This window comes from Hyla sarda, chromosome 2 (assembly GCF_029499605.1).
Source record: "Hyla sarda isolate aHylSar1 chromosome 2, aHylSar1.hap1, whole genome shotgun sequence".
In the NCBI taxonomy this organism is placed as follows: Eukaryota; Metazoa; Chordata; class Amphibia; order Anura; family Hylidae; genus Hyla; species Hyla sarda.
In genome coordinates, this window is record NC_079190.1 from 96676054 (window position 1) to 96694121 (window position 18068).

General features: G+C 43.0%; 1 protein-coding gene across 5 annotated transcripts in view; it reads right to left on the minus strand.

Annotated features, from left to right (window-relative positions):
* Positions 1-403: 403 nt before the first annotated feature.
* The window catches only part of LOC130358804 (25-hydroxyvitamin D-1 alpha hydroxylase, mitochondrial), a 52200-nt gene continuing 34535 nt past the window's right edge, over positions 404-18068 (minus strand). For 2 of the 5 annotated variants that reach the window (XM_056562618.1, XM_056562619.1), the window contains exons 2-9: positions 8124-8314; positions 6707-6903; positions 6389-6589; positions 4270-4433; positions 3772-3938; positions 2481-2562; positions 2166-2363; positions 404-1035 (exon numbers count right to left, since the gene is read on the minus strand). In XM_056562618.1, the coding sequence (XP_056418593.1) occupies positions 922-1035; positions 2166-2363; positions 2481-2562; positions 3772-3938; positions 4270-4433; positions 6389-6589; positions 6707-6903; positions 8124-8314 (1314 nt within the window). In that variant the 3' untranslated portion in view covers positions 404-921. Of the gene's footprint in view, positions 1036-2165; positions 2364-2480; positions 2563-3771; positions 3939-4269; positions 4434-6388; positions 6590-6706; positions 6904-8123; positions 8315-10839; positions 11214-18068 lie in introns of all 5 variants that reach the window. The other 3 variants (XM_056562616.1, XM_056562617.1, XM_056562615.1) reach the window with 3 other exon arrangements.

An 18068-nucleotide genomic window follows, 5' to 3' on the forward strand; every position in this document is an offset into this window, starting at 1 on the left:
CATTTATAAGTGAGGGGTCAGTGATGTCTTGGCAGGTATCAGGAGAAGTCTTCATGACGGTCTAAGTCAGATAATGAAAAGAAGGTAAAGAACAACTCCAAGTAGAGAACACGTCACCTGTTAGGAACTGGATTATAGAGGAGCTGTCAACTCTCTTCTGTCTGTTATGGTAAGTAATTGACCCAAAATTATTTCACCAGCAGAACTTCAAGATAAAAGGCTAAACATTGATGTCATCACCATGTATGTAGCCAAGCCACACAGATTTTAGGCTTTCACTTAATAACATGATTGATTTACATTGCGAGTAAAAAAGTACAAAATTCATTATATAAAACAAATATTTATTAATGTTATATAATAAATATATAAAAATATAAAAAACAAAGATCCATGTGTCAAAAATATATACAAACATATAGAACAGAGCTTAACACACTGACAGTATCTATTACTGATATTTACATAGACACGTATGAACAGATAAATAAATAGATGTTAAATATGTACAAACCATCTTGTATAAATTATCATTAACAACAATTGACGTACAATTGACGTACATGAGGTAAGGACAGTTTCATATTAACAGCCAGTGGTGAGTGCGTCAATGCATTTTAAACATGTTGTACATCACTAAGGTCATTGCTTTATCAAGCATGACCACAAAAAATGTCATATGTATTTCTCCAAATTACTGTCCATAATAATCCTATATTAATAAATATTCATTATTAGTAGCTTGGAACTGGAACATGGAACTCTTCATCTTTGGACCTATGATGACTAGCTACGAAAGAATTCTGACAAGAATTGTTGTGAGATTTTGAGGACCAGTCAATAAAAAAATATGAAATCCCAATTCCACTTAAATCTTCAAGACAAAAAAAAAAAAAGGGGGGGGGGGGGGGGAACATGAAATTATCTCTCCAGGAATTGTAAATTGATTTCTTTATCTGGAACTAGAAGTGTTCTGGTCATGGGTTTCACCACACATTCAGGATTCTCAGGTCTTACTTCAAAGTGGGTAAGAATCTGGAAAGGAAATTGAGAGACCATTAAAACAAAAAACTTAATTCGGCTTTGTTTGTTACAGAACTAAAGGGGTTGTTCATTTTGTTAGAATAATTCCTAAAAAAAAATAAGCTGGCACTATGCAAATAGCTGATTAATAATGAAGCCGGGCAGTAAGACACCACTACACTGGAGTAAGTGTAAGTCTTAAGTAAGTATTTCTGACTATTACATGACTTTTAAATGTATACACACATATCAGCAGTTTTCTCCTTTGTCGGCTCCGACTATAATTATCATTTTTCCCTAGGCTCGGCTCAATAGTGAGCATAGGCTAGATGCTATGATGTCTTTTATACACAGCATATATAGAGAAGATGAGCTCCTGTTCCCCTATGTCTCTGTCACGCACTCTCAGAATCAGCAGCAGTGTGGAGGACATTATACAGTAGTACTGAACAGTGTTGCTGTGAACTAAAGACTGTAGAAAACTTACTAGAAGCAACATCTCTGTATGGGTCAGTATCTCATTCCCTCTCCTAGACCTGTAGTGTTTATTTATTTATTCCTGTCATTGATATAAATGATGGGATTTTCATGGGCACTATGGCCAGCATTTATCATTGTAGGTGTAAGTGAAGCATTGTTCTACACCTTTTTTTGTGTGTGCTGGTAATGTGTAGGATCACCAAATCTATTAAATGGTCACAGGGCATATGATAAATATTGTGCAGGTCACATTTTCAGAAATTTCTCTCTTCACATACACCAAAAAGCTAAGCTAAGTCCGGGCTGGTGTAGTTTTAGAGACTTTTCTGTGGCTTTGTGCTTTTTTGCGCCTTTTCACAAAAAGGCGCAGTTCATAGATCCCTTCCATATCATGTGTATTGCCAAAATCAGTGGATTGCAACTCAAAATCAGTAGAAATGTGTAAACCAAAAGGCGCAAAAAGGGCGCAAATAAACTCTTCTTGCGCCTTTTTTGCGCCTTTTGTAGACACAAAAAACTGTATAAAGACAATGATAAATATCAGCCTATATGTAGACGTTTTTGGGATTGATTTATCGTGGTCCTGTCACTTCAGGACACTGATGAAGCTACTGATACTAATACGATACATGACTCTCTATAAACGCAATATTTCTACCTACCCTTGAAAGTGCGAGGTACACTTCTAGTTCTGCAATACGTTTTCCAATGCAGCTTCTTTTGCCAAAACCAAATGGAATAGAGGCATAGGGGTGATGAGACTCATCTTTCTTCATCCAGCGCTCAGGGTGGAACTCATTTGGGTTTGAGAAGTACTTCTCGTCTCTGGATGTGGCATAGTGGCAGAGTGTAATGAGTGTCTAAAAGAAATAAGCTTCTGTTAATGGCATGACTTGGGTAAACCCCTCTGTATTAGACCGAGATGGGGGGTTACATGGAGAAGAAATATAGTTTACAGAACACATGAATGAACCTACCTTCTTTGGTATGATGTACTCTCCTACTTGGATGTCTCGGTCCGATATAACACGTGCATTGCCAGGGATAACTGGATACAGCCTAGAAGAGATAAGATAACACATTCACAGACATGTCTTTTTTATCATTAATATTTGGCAGATTCTTATAGCATCAAAACAATGCCTTGGACAAAACTAGTGCACAGAAGTTTTGTAGCTACATACATACTAACTATACATATATATCTGTTATGTAGGTCCATACATATATACTATACATATATGTGTTGTGCAGGGCCATACATACATACTATACATATATATCTGTTATGTAGGTCCATACATATATACTATACATATATCTGTTTTGTAGGGCCATACATACTATATATATATATATATATATATATATATATATACATATCTGTTTTGTAGGTCCATACATATATACTATACATATATGTGTTGTGCAGGGCCATACATACATACTATACATATATATCTGTTATGTAGGTCCATACATATATACTATACATATATCTGTTTTGTAGGGCCATACATACTATATATATATATATATATATATATATACATATCTGTTTTGTAGGTCCATACATATATACTATACATATATGTGTTGTGCAGGGCCATACATACATACTATACATATATATCTGTTATGTAGGTCCATACATATATACTATACATATATCTGTTTTGTAGGGCCATACATACTATATATATATATATATACATATCTGTTTTGTAGGTCCGTACATATATACTATACACATATATCTGTTATGTAGGTCCATACATATATACTATACATATATATCTGTTATGTAGGTCCATACATATATACTATACATATATATCTGTTATGTAGGTCCATACATATATACTATACATATATATATCTGTTATGTAGGTCCATACATATATACTATACATATATGTGTTGTGTAGGGCCATACATACATACTATACATATATATCTGTTATGTAGGTCCATACATATATACTATACATATATATATATCTGTTATGTAGGTCCATACATATATACTATACATATATATATATCTGTTATGTAGGTCCATACATATATACTATACATATATCTGTTATGTAGGTCCATACATATATACTATACATATATATATATCTGTTATGTAGGTCCATACATATATACTATACATATATATATCTGTTATGTAGGTCCATACATATATACTATACATATATCTGTTTTGTAGGTCCATAAATGCATACTATACATATATACATATATATATTGTAAATTTACCTTAGCACCTCTTTCACAACGGCTTTCATAAGGGGCATCTTGGTGACATCAGCTGCTGTTGCGATTTCCCGACCTTGAAGAACCTCCTGGATCTCTTGGTGCAGAGAGGCTTGTACTTTTGGATGTCTCGATAATTCATATAAGCTCCAGGAAAGAGTGCTGGAAATCTGCAGTCAACATAAATAAACTTAAGGAACAATGCATGTATGGAACAGATATCTGCCATAAACAAAAGGGAATTCATACAAAAGTCATTAAAGAATAAAACAAATACATTACTACTGCACACTCATCGCCTATCTGTAGTTTTTACATTTTTATGTGTTACTTAATAAACTTTGCTGTATCTACTAAACTAGTGTTTCCTAACCAGCGTGCTTTCGGCTGTCCGGGCATGCTGGGAATTATAGTTTTGGAACAGGTAAAGGCACCCTGGTTGTGAAACATTGTACTAGATTATCATATCAGATTTTCCACCAGAACTCATTGCCGACTTACCGTATCTACTCCGGCCAGAAGAAGCTCAGTCACATTGCCATACACAGATTTCATAGGGATTTTTTCCTGAGCCAGATAATAGGTCAAGTACTTTCCTTCTACTTTCTCCCCTTTGGACAGTTTCTCAGCTACATCTGCCATTCTTTTGTCAATATGACCTTTAGCTGCAAAAATAAACAGACTAAAATTATACATATATACAAATATAATACGTAAAAGTATTTGTTTATTCATTGATTTAAAGCGGTACTCCTCCCCTAGACATCTTATCTCCTATCCAAAGCATAAGGGATGAGATGTCTGATCGTGGGGGTCCCGCCGCTGGGGACCCCTGCGATCTCTCTGCTGCACCCAGTGTTCGTTTAGAGCGTCGGGTGCAGCGCCGGAGGCTCGTGATGTCATGGCCATGCCGCGCTCGTGGTGTCATGGCCACGCCCCCTCAATGCAAGTCTATGGACGCCACGCCCCCTCCCATAGACTTGCATTGGGGGGGGCGTGACCGTGATGTCACGAGCGGGGAGTGACCGCGACATCACAATCATCCGCCCCGTATGGCCAGTCATCCGGCACGGAGCAAAGTTCGCTCCGTGCACCAGATATCTGGGGTTCCGCAGCCGAGATCGCGGGGGTCCCACCGCTGGGATAAGGGATAGGGTATAAGATGTCTAGAGGCCGAGTACCCCTTTAACCATGTATTGTAAGAGTTACGTCCTGACATAATATATCATGATATCGTTGGTGCTAATTTTTCTATTTATTTGCCCATTATGTAATTGCATACATGAGATTAATTGTATGATACTTATTAAAGTATAGAAAAAATGCAATATCGTGATATAGAATAAACATATAGCCATGACTGCTATAGGATTTAGATAAGCAACTTTTACTATTTGCTCGTGAAAGGTCAAAGAACTTAGCAAAATATAATGCAGCTGATGTAAAGCTTCAGGATCAATAAGAAAAAAATGCTGTAGACGCCGTAGTGTTTGCATCTCCAGCTAATGTAGAGAAGAGACATAACACAACTGGGATTAGATCAGCCGCTGTGTGTGAACAGGAGAAATAACTGAAATTGCAATGTATGCCCAACATAAAATCAATATTCTACTGCATAGATCAAAGAGCTTTTCTGTCTGATATTCTGCACCTGTATGTAGATTGTGTAATGGATTTCCCTGGATGAATTTTCGTTTTGGAGCTAAAGGTGAGCAAACATCGTTCCCAACTCCCAGATAGACTTGAACCAATGAAGAGAAAAAGATGCTGCTATACATTATCAGCTCCCCTGATTCTTCTTGTCCCTGTGAGCTGACTACAGAGGACCGCCCGAAAGCCCCCATACACATTAGACTTTTGGCTGATTGCACCAAAAAAGAGAAGGTTTGGTCCAATGCGCATAAACAGCTTTAAAGGGGTACTCCGCCCCTAGACATCTTATCCCCTATCCGAAGGATAGGGGATAAGATGTCTGATCGCAGGGGTCCTGCCGCTGGGAACCCTCGCGATCTCTCCTGCAGCACCCCTGTCATCTGGTGCATGGAGCGAGCTTCGCTCCGTGCCTGATGACTGGCGATGCATGGGCCAGAGGATCATGACGTCCCTGCCCCGTCTCCTCGTGATGTCACGTCCCGCCGCCTCAATGGAAGTCTATGGAAGGGGACATCACGGCCCCACAACCGTGTGACGTCATGCCCTGCCCCCTCAATGCAAGTCTATGGGAGTGGGGCCATGATCTCATGATCCTCCAGCCCCTGCATCGCCAGTCATCGGGCAAGGAATGAAGCTCGCTTCGTGCACCAGATGACAGGGGTGCTGCAGGAGAGATTGCGGGGGTCTCGGCTCGGCAGTTGCTGACTTTATCCTGCATAAATTAGTTCAGCTTTCAGGTTCTCCGGTGGACTGGAAAATGTGGATCCAGTCCTAGGAGAGAGTCTCCAGCCCACAGGAGCACCTAAAAGCTGAACTATTTATGCAGGATAAAGTCAGCAACTGCCGAGAAGTTTGTGACAAATCGAATCACTGTAACTTCGCTCATCTCTATTTATGATACTGGTAAAAATGAGCTGTCAACTATAGATATCAGCATTAAGTGTGCAAGATGCAACACAATCCTTACCGAAAGCAAACATGTAATCCCAGGATTCACAGAATTTTTGCCAGGGTTTTCGGAAAATTTTATGCAGAAATTTGGGCATGGCCATGGTGAGAAGGGTCATCACAAACATAGTGTTGATGGATTGAATGAACTTCTCTGTTTCTTTAGGGACCGTGGTCTCCAAACAACCAATGCGAGATTCGAAAAGAACAGAGGAAATACCTAGAACAAGATGAAATTCATACTTATAGGATGTGCAGAATTTTAATTCCTCTGAAAAATACAGTATACTGCTAAATATATTGATCTTGGAATCAATAAGTATGGGAATAATTTTACCTTCTAATCCGAACCTGTAGAATTCACTGGAGATGTCCTTGACAACGTGTTGTGGACTTTGACTTCTCTGGTGTTGAATTTTCTTTATTAAGTCCCCAACCACATCATTGAGAACATCACTGTAAGCTTCCACCTCCTTGGGCTTCAACATGTGTTTCCCCAAAATACTGCGAAACCGCTGCCATTCCTCCCCCTCACTGCAAGGATCATATAGACAGAATACAGATGTCACATAATAATAATAATAAAAGACAAAGATTTTACCTCAATATACAAGTAATAGAAAAAGTATGCAAAATATTGTTTACAGTTTAAACTACCCTATTAGGGTAGTTTTAAAGTAAGTAAATAGTGGTCCTCCATTCAGGAACCTTATCTATTAGCCATGGTAGAGAGAGTCTAACAGCATCTCTAAAATGCATCATGTAAATGCCTGATTTCCCCAGTGGAGGCACTACAGGGAAACTGATCACTTGTTGTAGGGTTCCCCCACAGATTACAACTGATCGCGTAGGTTCAAGCAGCAAGACAGCCCATGATCATGTTATTTGTGTGGGATCCCTCAAACAATAAGTGACAATAGCAGTCAACCACTTTAAAGGGGTATTCTGACTGTTCCTTAAAGGTTGGTGCAAAACACAAAAAAAAAACACTATACTAACCTTCCCTGCTCCCGCCAGCGTTCTCCCATCATGCACTCCTTCTTGTGTTTGGGGTCAGCATGTGTATTGCCCAGTCAGCCCATCAACGGCCACGGCACACATCAATGTCCACCCTCAGCAGACAGTGCTGACTCCAAAGACAAGAAACACAGTACAACAGGACTGCTCTGGGAGAAAAGTGGTGGCAGGAGCAGGAAAGGTAAGTATAGGGTTTTCACCAACCTAAGCACATTTTTACAAACAAATTACAAGTAAGATTACCCCTTCAAATTGAAAATAATTAAAGGGGTACTCCACTGCTAGACATCTTATCCCCTATCCAAATTGATCTCCTGCAGCACCTGTTCAGGTTCCTATGGCAGTGGTCGCGACATCACAGCCACGCCCCCCCCTCATGAGGTCACACCACACCCCTCCATTCATGTCTATGGGAGGGGGCGTGTCTATGGGAGGGGGCATGTCAATGGGAGGGTGTGGCCATGACATCACGATCACGGCCTCCGGCTGCGAGCGTTCTTAACAAAATGTTCTGAACGCTGGAGCACCGGAGTGCCCCTTTAAATTCAGATAAATTACATAAAAGGCAATATATATAGCAGGTTTACATGAACAGCTCTCTTGCTATCATGGAAAATCCCAGAATGGTTAGCTGATACTTATCTTACCACATTCTGTAACTATATATTTACTAAGTAGAAAGTACAGATATAATACTAGCATTTTGTATTATTTAGAGAATTTTTCTGGATACCTACGCTGTAAGTAGTCCATAGGAATGACCCCTGTACTGTCTGTAGTCTTTCCAGGATGACAGATCAGAACGGATGGGATGCTTTCCTTCTTGTCGTAAGACTTGTTCAATGAGTGATGGGTCAGCTACATGCACAGTCAGAATGGGACCAAAGCTTGCCTTCCATACAGGCCCATACTTGGCTTTTCCTTGCAACTAATGGAATATAGAAGTAGTGATGTGTTAGAGTAATTAATAGGGCTGTAAAGTCATATAATGCTCAATCACAGTAGTAACAAATAAAGTAAGTTGTGTATAACCTAAGTAAGCATACGTTTTATAAAATGTATGTTTATAGTGTGTGGTAGGAAGGTGAAGTTTCCAGATATATAGTAACAAATATAAGAAAGTGGAAAATATACAAACCAAGCTTGAAACCTGGGGGTTAGCCATAAAGACTTGAGGGCTACTTAAAGGGGTACTCTGGTGGAAAACGTCTTCTTTTTTTAAATCAAATTACTTCTAATAAAAATTCTTAATCCTTCCAATACTTATTAGCGGCTGTATACTACAGAGGAAATTCTTTTCTTTTGGGATTTCTTCTCTGTCACGACCACAGTGCTCTCTGCTGACACCTTTGTCCATTTTAGGAACTCTCCAGAGCAGCATATGTTTACTATGGGGATTTTATAGGACAGTTCCTGACATGGACAGAAGTGTCAGCAGAGAGCACTGTGGTAATGACAGAAAAGGAATCCAAAAAGAAAAAAATTTCCTCTGTAGTATACAGCCGCTAATAAGTACTGGAACGATTAAGATTATTTTAATAGAAGTAATTTACAAATCTGTTTAACTTTCTGGCATCAGTTGATTTAAACTTTATAACTAAACACAATTACCCCGTAGGCAAAGGAAGCCTAAGGTACAAAAATCCCTATAATTACTGACTACCTAAAACCTAACTTTTAATGTATTAGAGTAAAAAGTAAGCCAGGGATTATGACTGTCACTATATCATGAGTAATAACTCTTTTAGTGGATAGCCATCTACAACTTATAGTCTGCGGGGACCTGTCCAGTGCCACCATTAATGTTTCGGTGAAACAACACCATCAGGAGGAAACAGTGAGGCAACCTCCGGTGTTGTTTCACCGAAACATGTAGAGGGGGCAGTTCTGATTTTAACTGTGTGTGTACTATACTCCTGACACCATGGGCAACATTTATCATTGTCTTTAGACAGTTTTTTGCACCTTTTGGTTTACACATTTCTGCTGATTTTGAGTTGCAATCCACTGATTTTGGCAATACACGATATGGAAGGGATTTATGAACTGCACCCTTTTTGTAAAAAGGCGCAAAGCCACTGAAAAGTCTCTAAAACTACACCAGCCCAGACTTAGCTTAGCTTTTTGGTGTATGTGAAGAGAGAAATTTCAGAAAATGTTTACCTGTACAAAATGCATCAAATGTACATTACCAGCACACAAAAAAGGTGCATAAAAATGCTTCACTTACACCTACAATGATAAATGCCGGGCCGTTGTTCCTAATAAATACAATTGAGTCACATTAATGGTGGCACTGGACAGGTCCCTGCAGACTATAAGTTGTGGATGACTATTCACTAAAAGAGTGATTACTCAGAGCTCACAGCTACTAGGGTGATTCCATAAGTGTCCATATAGCCAACATATAATACAAACTCAACCCCAACAGCCCCCCCCCCCCCCCCCAATAACTCCATCTCTTGCCACAACAGGGAGAAAAAAAAGTACTTAAAAATCTTCAAATTAGGAGATGAACAATGAAACTATAGTCCCCCTTTTGTTAGAAGTGTATGCGATCAGATTAAACAATAGACAATCATCTAGATTAGCCAGGAATCCTGCCTATAGGGACATAGTCAGATTGTATGCACTCTATTCCTGCTGTGGTAGGAGAAGCCTTGTCCACTCGTAAAGGTGCTGAAAGCGATTGCCACATTCTATGGTGAAACCAGCAATGAATCTGTCTGACAAATCTGAATATCGTCACATTTATCTGAGAAGGATATGTGTAAGAGAGGAAACAGATGACTAAATACTGAATATTATACTAGTATCTGATGTGCATGGAGATATTGCACTTTTCATACAACTAACATGTCCTGTACCAAATACATCTGGGGAGTTCGAGATAAAATGAGGAATGTATTGTTCATGCCGATGATTCATTCAGAATATTCTCAATGTATTACAACCCCCCCATAATGGTTACACTGTCAAATGCTTCATTTCTTGTAGTATTATAACCCAGGCATGCTTAGTAGCATAATAATAATAATAATAATAATATATATATTTTAAAAGATCTAACTTTACAGTACTATGAGTGTAGGTCCAATAGTGAACAAACTACAATGTATATTGGTGATGATATTTTAACAATTGGGGCAGTGTGCATCAAATTGGCTTTAGCTGCCTACAAATATAATATTTGATTTAGTAATAAAAAAAAAATCAATGGGTAACATTGTTTCTAATATATATATATATATATATATATATATATATATATATATATATATATTTATATATATACCCTTTTCTAGGGCTGGAAATCTCTAATAACAATGGTACGTCTAGGATTCTGTTTCCAGCTGGCAGCATTAGTTTCTTGCCCTGGCACACAATGTCTTACTAATGTTCATCATTCCCCAGGGTCATGTAGTCCATGCAATCTATATAAAAGCCGCTTACCTGTAGCTCATGCAGCCGGGATAGCCCTCTCCTGAAGAATATATCAGTTAAGAAGCTGGCAGCAGACGGTCCGGGCACGTCTGCCATGGACTTGTGTCTTTTGATGACTTTCTCTGGATTTTTAAACATAAACTCAGCCCATAAGTCAGTGAGGTTCCTGAATACCGAAGTCCTATTGACCAGCTTAAGTGACTGTGCCATCCTGGGCGGTGAGAAGATGGTCCTTTTGTGTGTGGCATCTTGCAGCTATACCAACTCTCCTATTTATACTTAAACAAATAGGATAATCCTGCGTTCAACAGAATGGAAATGTATGGAGAGAGCACGCCCCTTCCTCATTGTCATACCCCTCCTTCTTCAGAAGTTACATCATCCTGCATGAGAAATACTCCGTGCCTCAAGTAAGTTATTAATGGAGAGGTACAGACTAAGCAGCGGAGGAAGAACACAGGAGGGGCTAGTGCCCACAGCATGCCCTCCACGTGTGCTGCTTCTGACTGATTGTACATTGTAGTGTGCACAGAGATCAGCCCACTAAAGGGGTATGCATTAACCACTTAAAGACCTTTACAGTAACCACCTTCAGTCTATTTCGTGAACATTTTTCTCAAAAGACTTGTGTCTCAACAAAAAAAGAGACATCTGACATTCTGCAGCCCCTATTGTACAGGCTGCCATGTGTTGGACAGAAAAGTGTCTTTACCAGGGACGTGTACAGACATTTTGGGGAGCAGGGGCTCAAGTAGAAAAGTAGAAAAAAAAGGACACTTCTCCTTATAACAGGAAAAAAAAGTTTGTAAAAACCTCACATATGTTAACACAACACAATTCCTTAGGTAAAAGAGTGTGGTGGCCCAGTACGGGAGATGTTACCTAATTCTCTTGCTTCCCTGTCCGGCAGCCTCCCTTTAGTGTTCCCTGGGCCCCTTATACTTGTCCCCCCCCATCGGTATATAAGTTTTGCTATGTATTATAATATATAATGTGTTGTTGCTTTATGAAATGTACCATGTGATTGTTACCCAGGAGGTACCAGTGACCAGGTGATCCCAGGGGTGACCTATGGCTCCCTCCTAGTCTCCCCATATAAGCCCTGGGAGGAGCTAGCTCGCTTTCTTTGAGCTCTGCTCTTTCTGCTAAGCTGAGTCCAGTCAAGTGGAATCCTAGTGTGTGTGTCCAGACTCATTGGAGGCCTTAAGTCCAGTCTGCAGCCACAGTCAATTGCAAGTAAGCTACAGTCATAGCTTTGTCAGTCGTCAGTCAAATCAAGTCAGTCCATGTCAGCAACTGTCAAGTCAAAGTGGCCTGTATTAAATTGTCCAGTCCTAATTCAAGTCCCAACAAGCCCTTAACCCCTTAACGACGCAGGACGTATATTTACGTCCTGCGCCGGCTCCCGCGATATGAAGCGGGATCGCGCCGCGATCCTGCATCATATCGCATCGGTCCCGGCGCTCATCAACGGCAGGGACCCGCGGCTAATACCACACATTGCCGATCGCGGCGATGTGCGGTATTAACCCTTTAGAAGCGGTGGTCAAAGCTGCTTCTAAAGTGAAACTGAAAGTGACCTGGCTGCTCAGTCGGGCTGTTCGGGACCGCCGCGGTGAAATCGCGGCGTCCCGAACAGCTGATCGGACACCGGGAGGGCCCTTACCTGCCTCCTCGGTGTCCGATCGACGAATGACTGCTCCGTGCCTGAGATCCAGGCAGGAGCAGTCAAGCGCCGATAATGCTGATCACAGGCGTGTTAATACACGCCAGTGATCAGCATAGGAGATCAGTGTGTGCAGTGTTATAGGTCCCTATGGGACCTATAACACTGCAAAAAAAAGTTTAAAAAAAGTGTTAATAAAGGTCATTTAACCCCTTCCCTAATAAAAGTTTGAATCACCCCCCTTTTCCCATAAAAAAAATAAAACAGTGTAAAAAAATAAATAAATAAACATATGTGGTATCGCCGCGTGCGTAAATGTCCGAACTATAAAAATATATCATTAATTAAACCGCACGGTCAATGGCGTACGCGCAAAAAAAATCCAAAGTCCAAAAAAGTGTATTTTGGTCACTTTTTATACCATTAAAAAAATGAATAAAAAGTGATCAAAAAGTCCGATCAAAACAATCATACCTATAAAAACTTCAGATCACGGTGCAAAAAATGAGTCCTCATACCGCCCTGTACGTGGAAAAATAAAAAAGTTATAGGGGTCAGAAGATGACATTTTTAAACGTATACATTTTCCTGCATGTAGTTATGATTTTTTCCAGAAGTGCGACAAAATCAAACCTATATAAGTAGGGTATCATTTTAACCGTATGGACCTACAGAATAATGATAAGGTGTAATTTTTACCGAAATATGCACTGCGTAGAAATGGAAGCCCCCAAAATTACAAAATGGAGTTTTTTTTCGATTTTGTCGCATAATGATTTTTTTTCCGTTTCGCCGTGCATTTTTGGGTAAAATGACTAATGTCACTGCAAAGTAGAATTGGCGACGCAAAAAATAAGCCATAATATGGATTTTTAGGTGGAAAATTTAAAGGGTTATGATTTTTAAAAGGTAAGGAGGAAAAAACGAAAGTGCAAAAATGGAAAAACCCTGAGTCCTTAAGGGGTTAAGGTCTCTGAGTCACTGGTACCTGAAAGTGTTAACTTGGTTCAGTGTTTCCCTCGTGCATGAGTGGTCGCAGCTCCACCCCGTCAGTCCCCAGCGGTGATGCCTCTTCAGCACAGAGAGGAGGAATCAAAGAACTGCCCTGTGTTGCACAGGGGAAGATTTTGCCGACCGGACCAAAAAAGGAAGTTCCCTGGGCACAGCCATATTGGAGTTTCCGGCTGCTGCGTCCGACTCTGCTGTTATCTAACAAGTACCTGCTGCAGCACAGACTCTGCAAACACCAACGATTGTCAGTATTAAGTCTCCGGTGTTAGCATTAACCCATTAGTACCTGCAAGTCTGGTCGCAAGACTATTTACAACAGGTTGCCTGCAAAATAGAGGGGGAACATCCATTACAGTACCCCCATTAGCCAAGTCCAAGCCGCTGCAGCACTTCAGCAATCATATTAAAGGGGAAAGCACCTTATTTTCCTTAAAGCAACAGCTGAAATATTAGATGCCTTGCATGCATCTCTTCCCCATATGTCCCCTTCAGGCCAGCAGGCTGCGCAGCACCACTTGAAAGTTCTACAGGTGGAACAGAAGATTGCCAACAGGCAAGGTGAAATCTGAAGATTACGAGTTCAAGACATCAGGTCGGAGACCTCTAATCCAACACGGAGACCATCATCTGATGTTGTGCACATCCCAGAGTCAAGAATAGGGACTATCAAGCCCTGCTGAAACCTATGCAATTGGATCATCCTCTTGTTCGAGCTGCGAGAAGCCTTGTCACTGTGACCAATAGGAGAGTCCCGGTGCAGTTAGTAAACCTGTCTGATTCTGCTACTGCCTTGCCCAAATACACTCCTGTAGCCCAGCTGCACCTCCTAGAGTCGAAAGACATTGTGACAGAACGTCTGGTGGCCCGACAGTGTGCGGCTCAAGTGGCCGAAGGATCCAGTGTGAGCCCTCCAGCCACCTATCAAGGAAAGACACCGTCTGGTCGTGCCCGGCATGTATCAGACTGTCAAGAGGAAGCTGACGACATGAAAGAGGCAGACGTAATCCAGGAAAGTCAGAGCCCCTGGGTGGCGCCACTTGTCCTAGTCAACAAAAATGACGGAACCATCCGCTTCTGTGTTGACTGCAGGAAATTGAACAATGTCACACACAAGGACGCTTATCCATTGCCAAGGATCGAGGAGTCACTCACCGCCCTCGGGTCTGCTGCTTACTTCTCCACCCTGGATTTAACCAGTGGATATTGGCAAGTGCCCATGGACGTGGAGGATCAGGAGAAGTAAGTATGGATCAGGAGTTTAAAAGTATGCCGTTTGGGCTGTGCAATGCCCCTGCTATATCCCAGCATCTGATGGAAAGGTGCCTGGGCCATCTAAAGTGTCCTATTGTACCTGGATGATGTCATTGCGTATTCCAAGTCCTACCAGGAACACCTTAGCCACCAGTCAGATGTCTTCCAAGTCCTGATCAAGCATGGGCTGAAGATCAAACCATCAAAGTGTCACTTGCTCAAACCTCAGGTCCACTACTTGGGTCATGTTGTCAGCACAGAGGGAGTACAGCCTAATCCTGAAAAGGTGGAAGTTGTCAAGAAAGGGCCAACCCCGCGAATGGTGAAAGATGTCAGAAGCTTCCTGGGGTTTGCCGGCTACTATCGCCGTTTCATTCCCCCACTTTTCCCAGATTGCGGAACCCCTTACATCTCTCTTACGGGGTACGGCGATGGAGAACTACAATGGAAGACTACTTGTTGAATGGGCTGAAGAGCAAGAGATGGTGTTCCGAGCTCTCAAACGTCTGCTGACAGAACTACCCATCCTGGCGTATCCAGACTACAGTCAGCCATTTCAGCTGTATACTGATGCCAGTTTTGAAGGTCTGGGAGCTGTCCTGTCCCAAGTCCAGGAAGGGCAAGAGCGAGTAATTCCCAATGCCAGTCTTAACCTGCGAGGAGCAGAGAACAACAATGCAAATTACAGCTCATTCAAGTTGGAACTCCTCGCCCTGGTGTGGGCCGTGACCGAAAAGTTCAAAGATTATTTGGCTGACACGCCATTTACTGACTACACGGACAATAACCCGTTGGCCCACCTGAACGCTGCCAAGTTGGGTGCCATCGAGCAGTGTTGGGCTCCAAGATTAGCCAATTAAAGTTTCACCATCAAGCACAGAAGCGGCAAGTCGAATGTCAATGCCGACGTTCTGTCTAGGATGACCCCCGACGAAGAACCCCCTGTCGAAGACGTGTGGGAAGACATGGAGATTCCCCCATTCTACCAACGGTTCGTGAACCAGAATCTTGTGACCGCCCTCATGGACGGTGAACACACCTGGAAGATTCTTCAGGACAAAACTCGAGTCATGAGGGATATGTTGGACTACCTTCTGGCGAAAAAGGTACCAACCCATCTACGCCGGGCCCAGTGTGACTACGAGCTGAAACTTCTGTTGCAACAAAGGAAGCGGCTGTTTGTGCACAAAGGACTGTTGTGCCGAAATTCTTTGGATTCGGTCTCTGAAGATCGATTTCATCAGATTCTGGTCCCCCAAAGAGATGCGGAGATGGTCCTTAATTCATACCATGGTCACTTTGTAGTCCACAAAACCAAAGCTACTGTCAAGCGAATGTTCTATTGGATCGGAATGCGGAGCAACATTGAGAAATTGTGCAGTGAATGTGCAGTGTTACGCCGAGCGCTCCGGGTCCCCGCTCCTCCCCGGAGCGCTCGCAACATCCTCTCTACTGCAGCGCCCCGGTCAGATCCACTGACCGGGTGCGCTGCGATACCGCCTCCAGCCGGGATGCGATTCGCGATGCGGGTGGCGCCCGCTCGCGATGCGCACCCAGGCTCCCGTACCTGACTCGCTCTCCGTCGGTCCTGTCCCGGCGCGCGCGGCCCCGCTCCCTAGGGCGCGCGCGCGCCGGGTCTCTGCGATTTAAAGGGCCACTGCGCCACTGATTGGCGCAGTTGTTCTAATTAGTGTGTTCACCTGTGCACTCCCTATGTATACCTCACTTCCCCTGCACTCCCTCGCCGGATCTTGTTGCCATTGTGCCAGTGAAAGCGTTTCCTTGTGTGTTCCTAGCCTGTGTTCCAGACCTCCTGCCGTTGCCCCTGACTACGATCCTTGCTGCCTGCCCCGACCTTCTGCTACGTCCGACCTTGCTCTTGTCTACTCCCTTGTACCGCGCCTATCTTCAGCAGTCAGAGAGGTTGAGCCGTTGCTAGTGGATACGACCTGGTTACTACCGCCGCTGCAAGACCATCCCGCTTTGCGGCGGGCTCTGGTGAATACCAGTAGTAACTTAGAACCGGTCCACTAGCACGGTCCACGCCAATCCCTCTCTGGCACAGAGGATCCACCTCCTGCCAGCCGAATCGTGACAGTAGATCCGGCCATGGATCCCGCTGAAGTTCCACTGCCAGTTGTCGCCGACCTCACCACGGTGGTCGCCCAGCAGTCGCAACAGATAGCGCAACAAGGCCATCAGCTGTCTCAACTGACCGTGATGCTACAGCAGCTACTACCACAGCTTCAGCAATCATCTCCTCCGCCAGCTCCTGCACCTCCTCCGCAGCGAGTGGCCGCTTCCGGCCTACGACTATCCTTGCCGGATAAATTTGATGGGGACTCTAAGTTTTGCCGTGGCTTTCTTTCACAATGTTCCCTGCACTTGGAGATGATGTCGGACCAGTTTCCTACTGAAAGGTCTAAGGTGGCTTTCGTAGTCAGCCTTCTGTCTGGGAAAGCTCTGTCATGGGCCACACCGCTCTGGGACCGCAATGACCCCGTCACTGCCTCTGTACACTCCTTCTTCTCGGAAATTCGAAGTGTCTTTGAGGAACCTGCCCGAGCCTCTTCTGCTGAGACTGCCCTGCTGAACCTGGTCCAGGGTAATTCTTCCGTTGGCGAGTACGCCATACAATTCCGTACTCTTGCTTCCGAATTATCCTGGAATAATGAGGCCCTCTGCGCGACCTTTAAAAAAGGCCTATCCAGCAACATTAAAGATGTTCTGGCCGCACGAGAAATTCCTGCAAACCTGCATGAACTCATTCATCTAGCCACTCGCATTGACATGCGTTTTTCCGAAAGGCGTCAGGAGCTCCGCCAGGATATGGACTTTGTTCGCACGAGGCGTTTTTTCTCCCCGGCTCCTCTCTCCTCTGGTCCTTTGCAATCCGTTCCTGTGCCTCCCGCCGTGGAGGCTATGCAAGTTGACCGGTCTCGCTTGACACCTCAAGAGAGGACACGACGCCGCATGGAGAATCTTTGCCTGTACTGTGCCGGTACCGAACACTTCCTGAAGGATTGTCCTATCCGTCCTCCCCGCCTGGAAAGACGTACGCTGACTCCGCACAAAGGGGAGACAGTTCTTGATGTCAACTCTGCTTCTCCACGCCTTACTGTGCCTGTGCGGATATCTGCCTCTACCTTCTCCTTCTCTACTATGGCCTTCTTGAATTCCGGATCTGCAGGAAATTTTATTTTGGCCTCTCTCATCAACAGGTTCAACATCCCGGTGACCAGTCTCGCCAGACCCCTCTACATCAATTGTGTTAACAATGAAAGATTGGACTGTACCGTACGTTACCGCA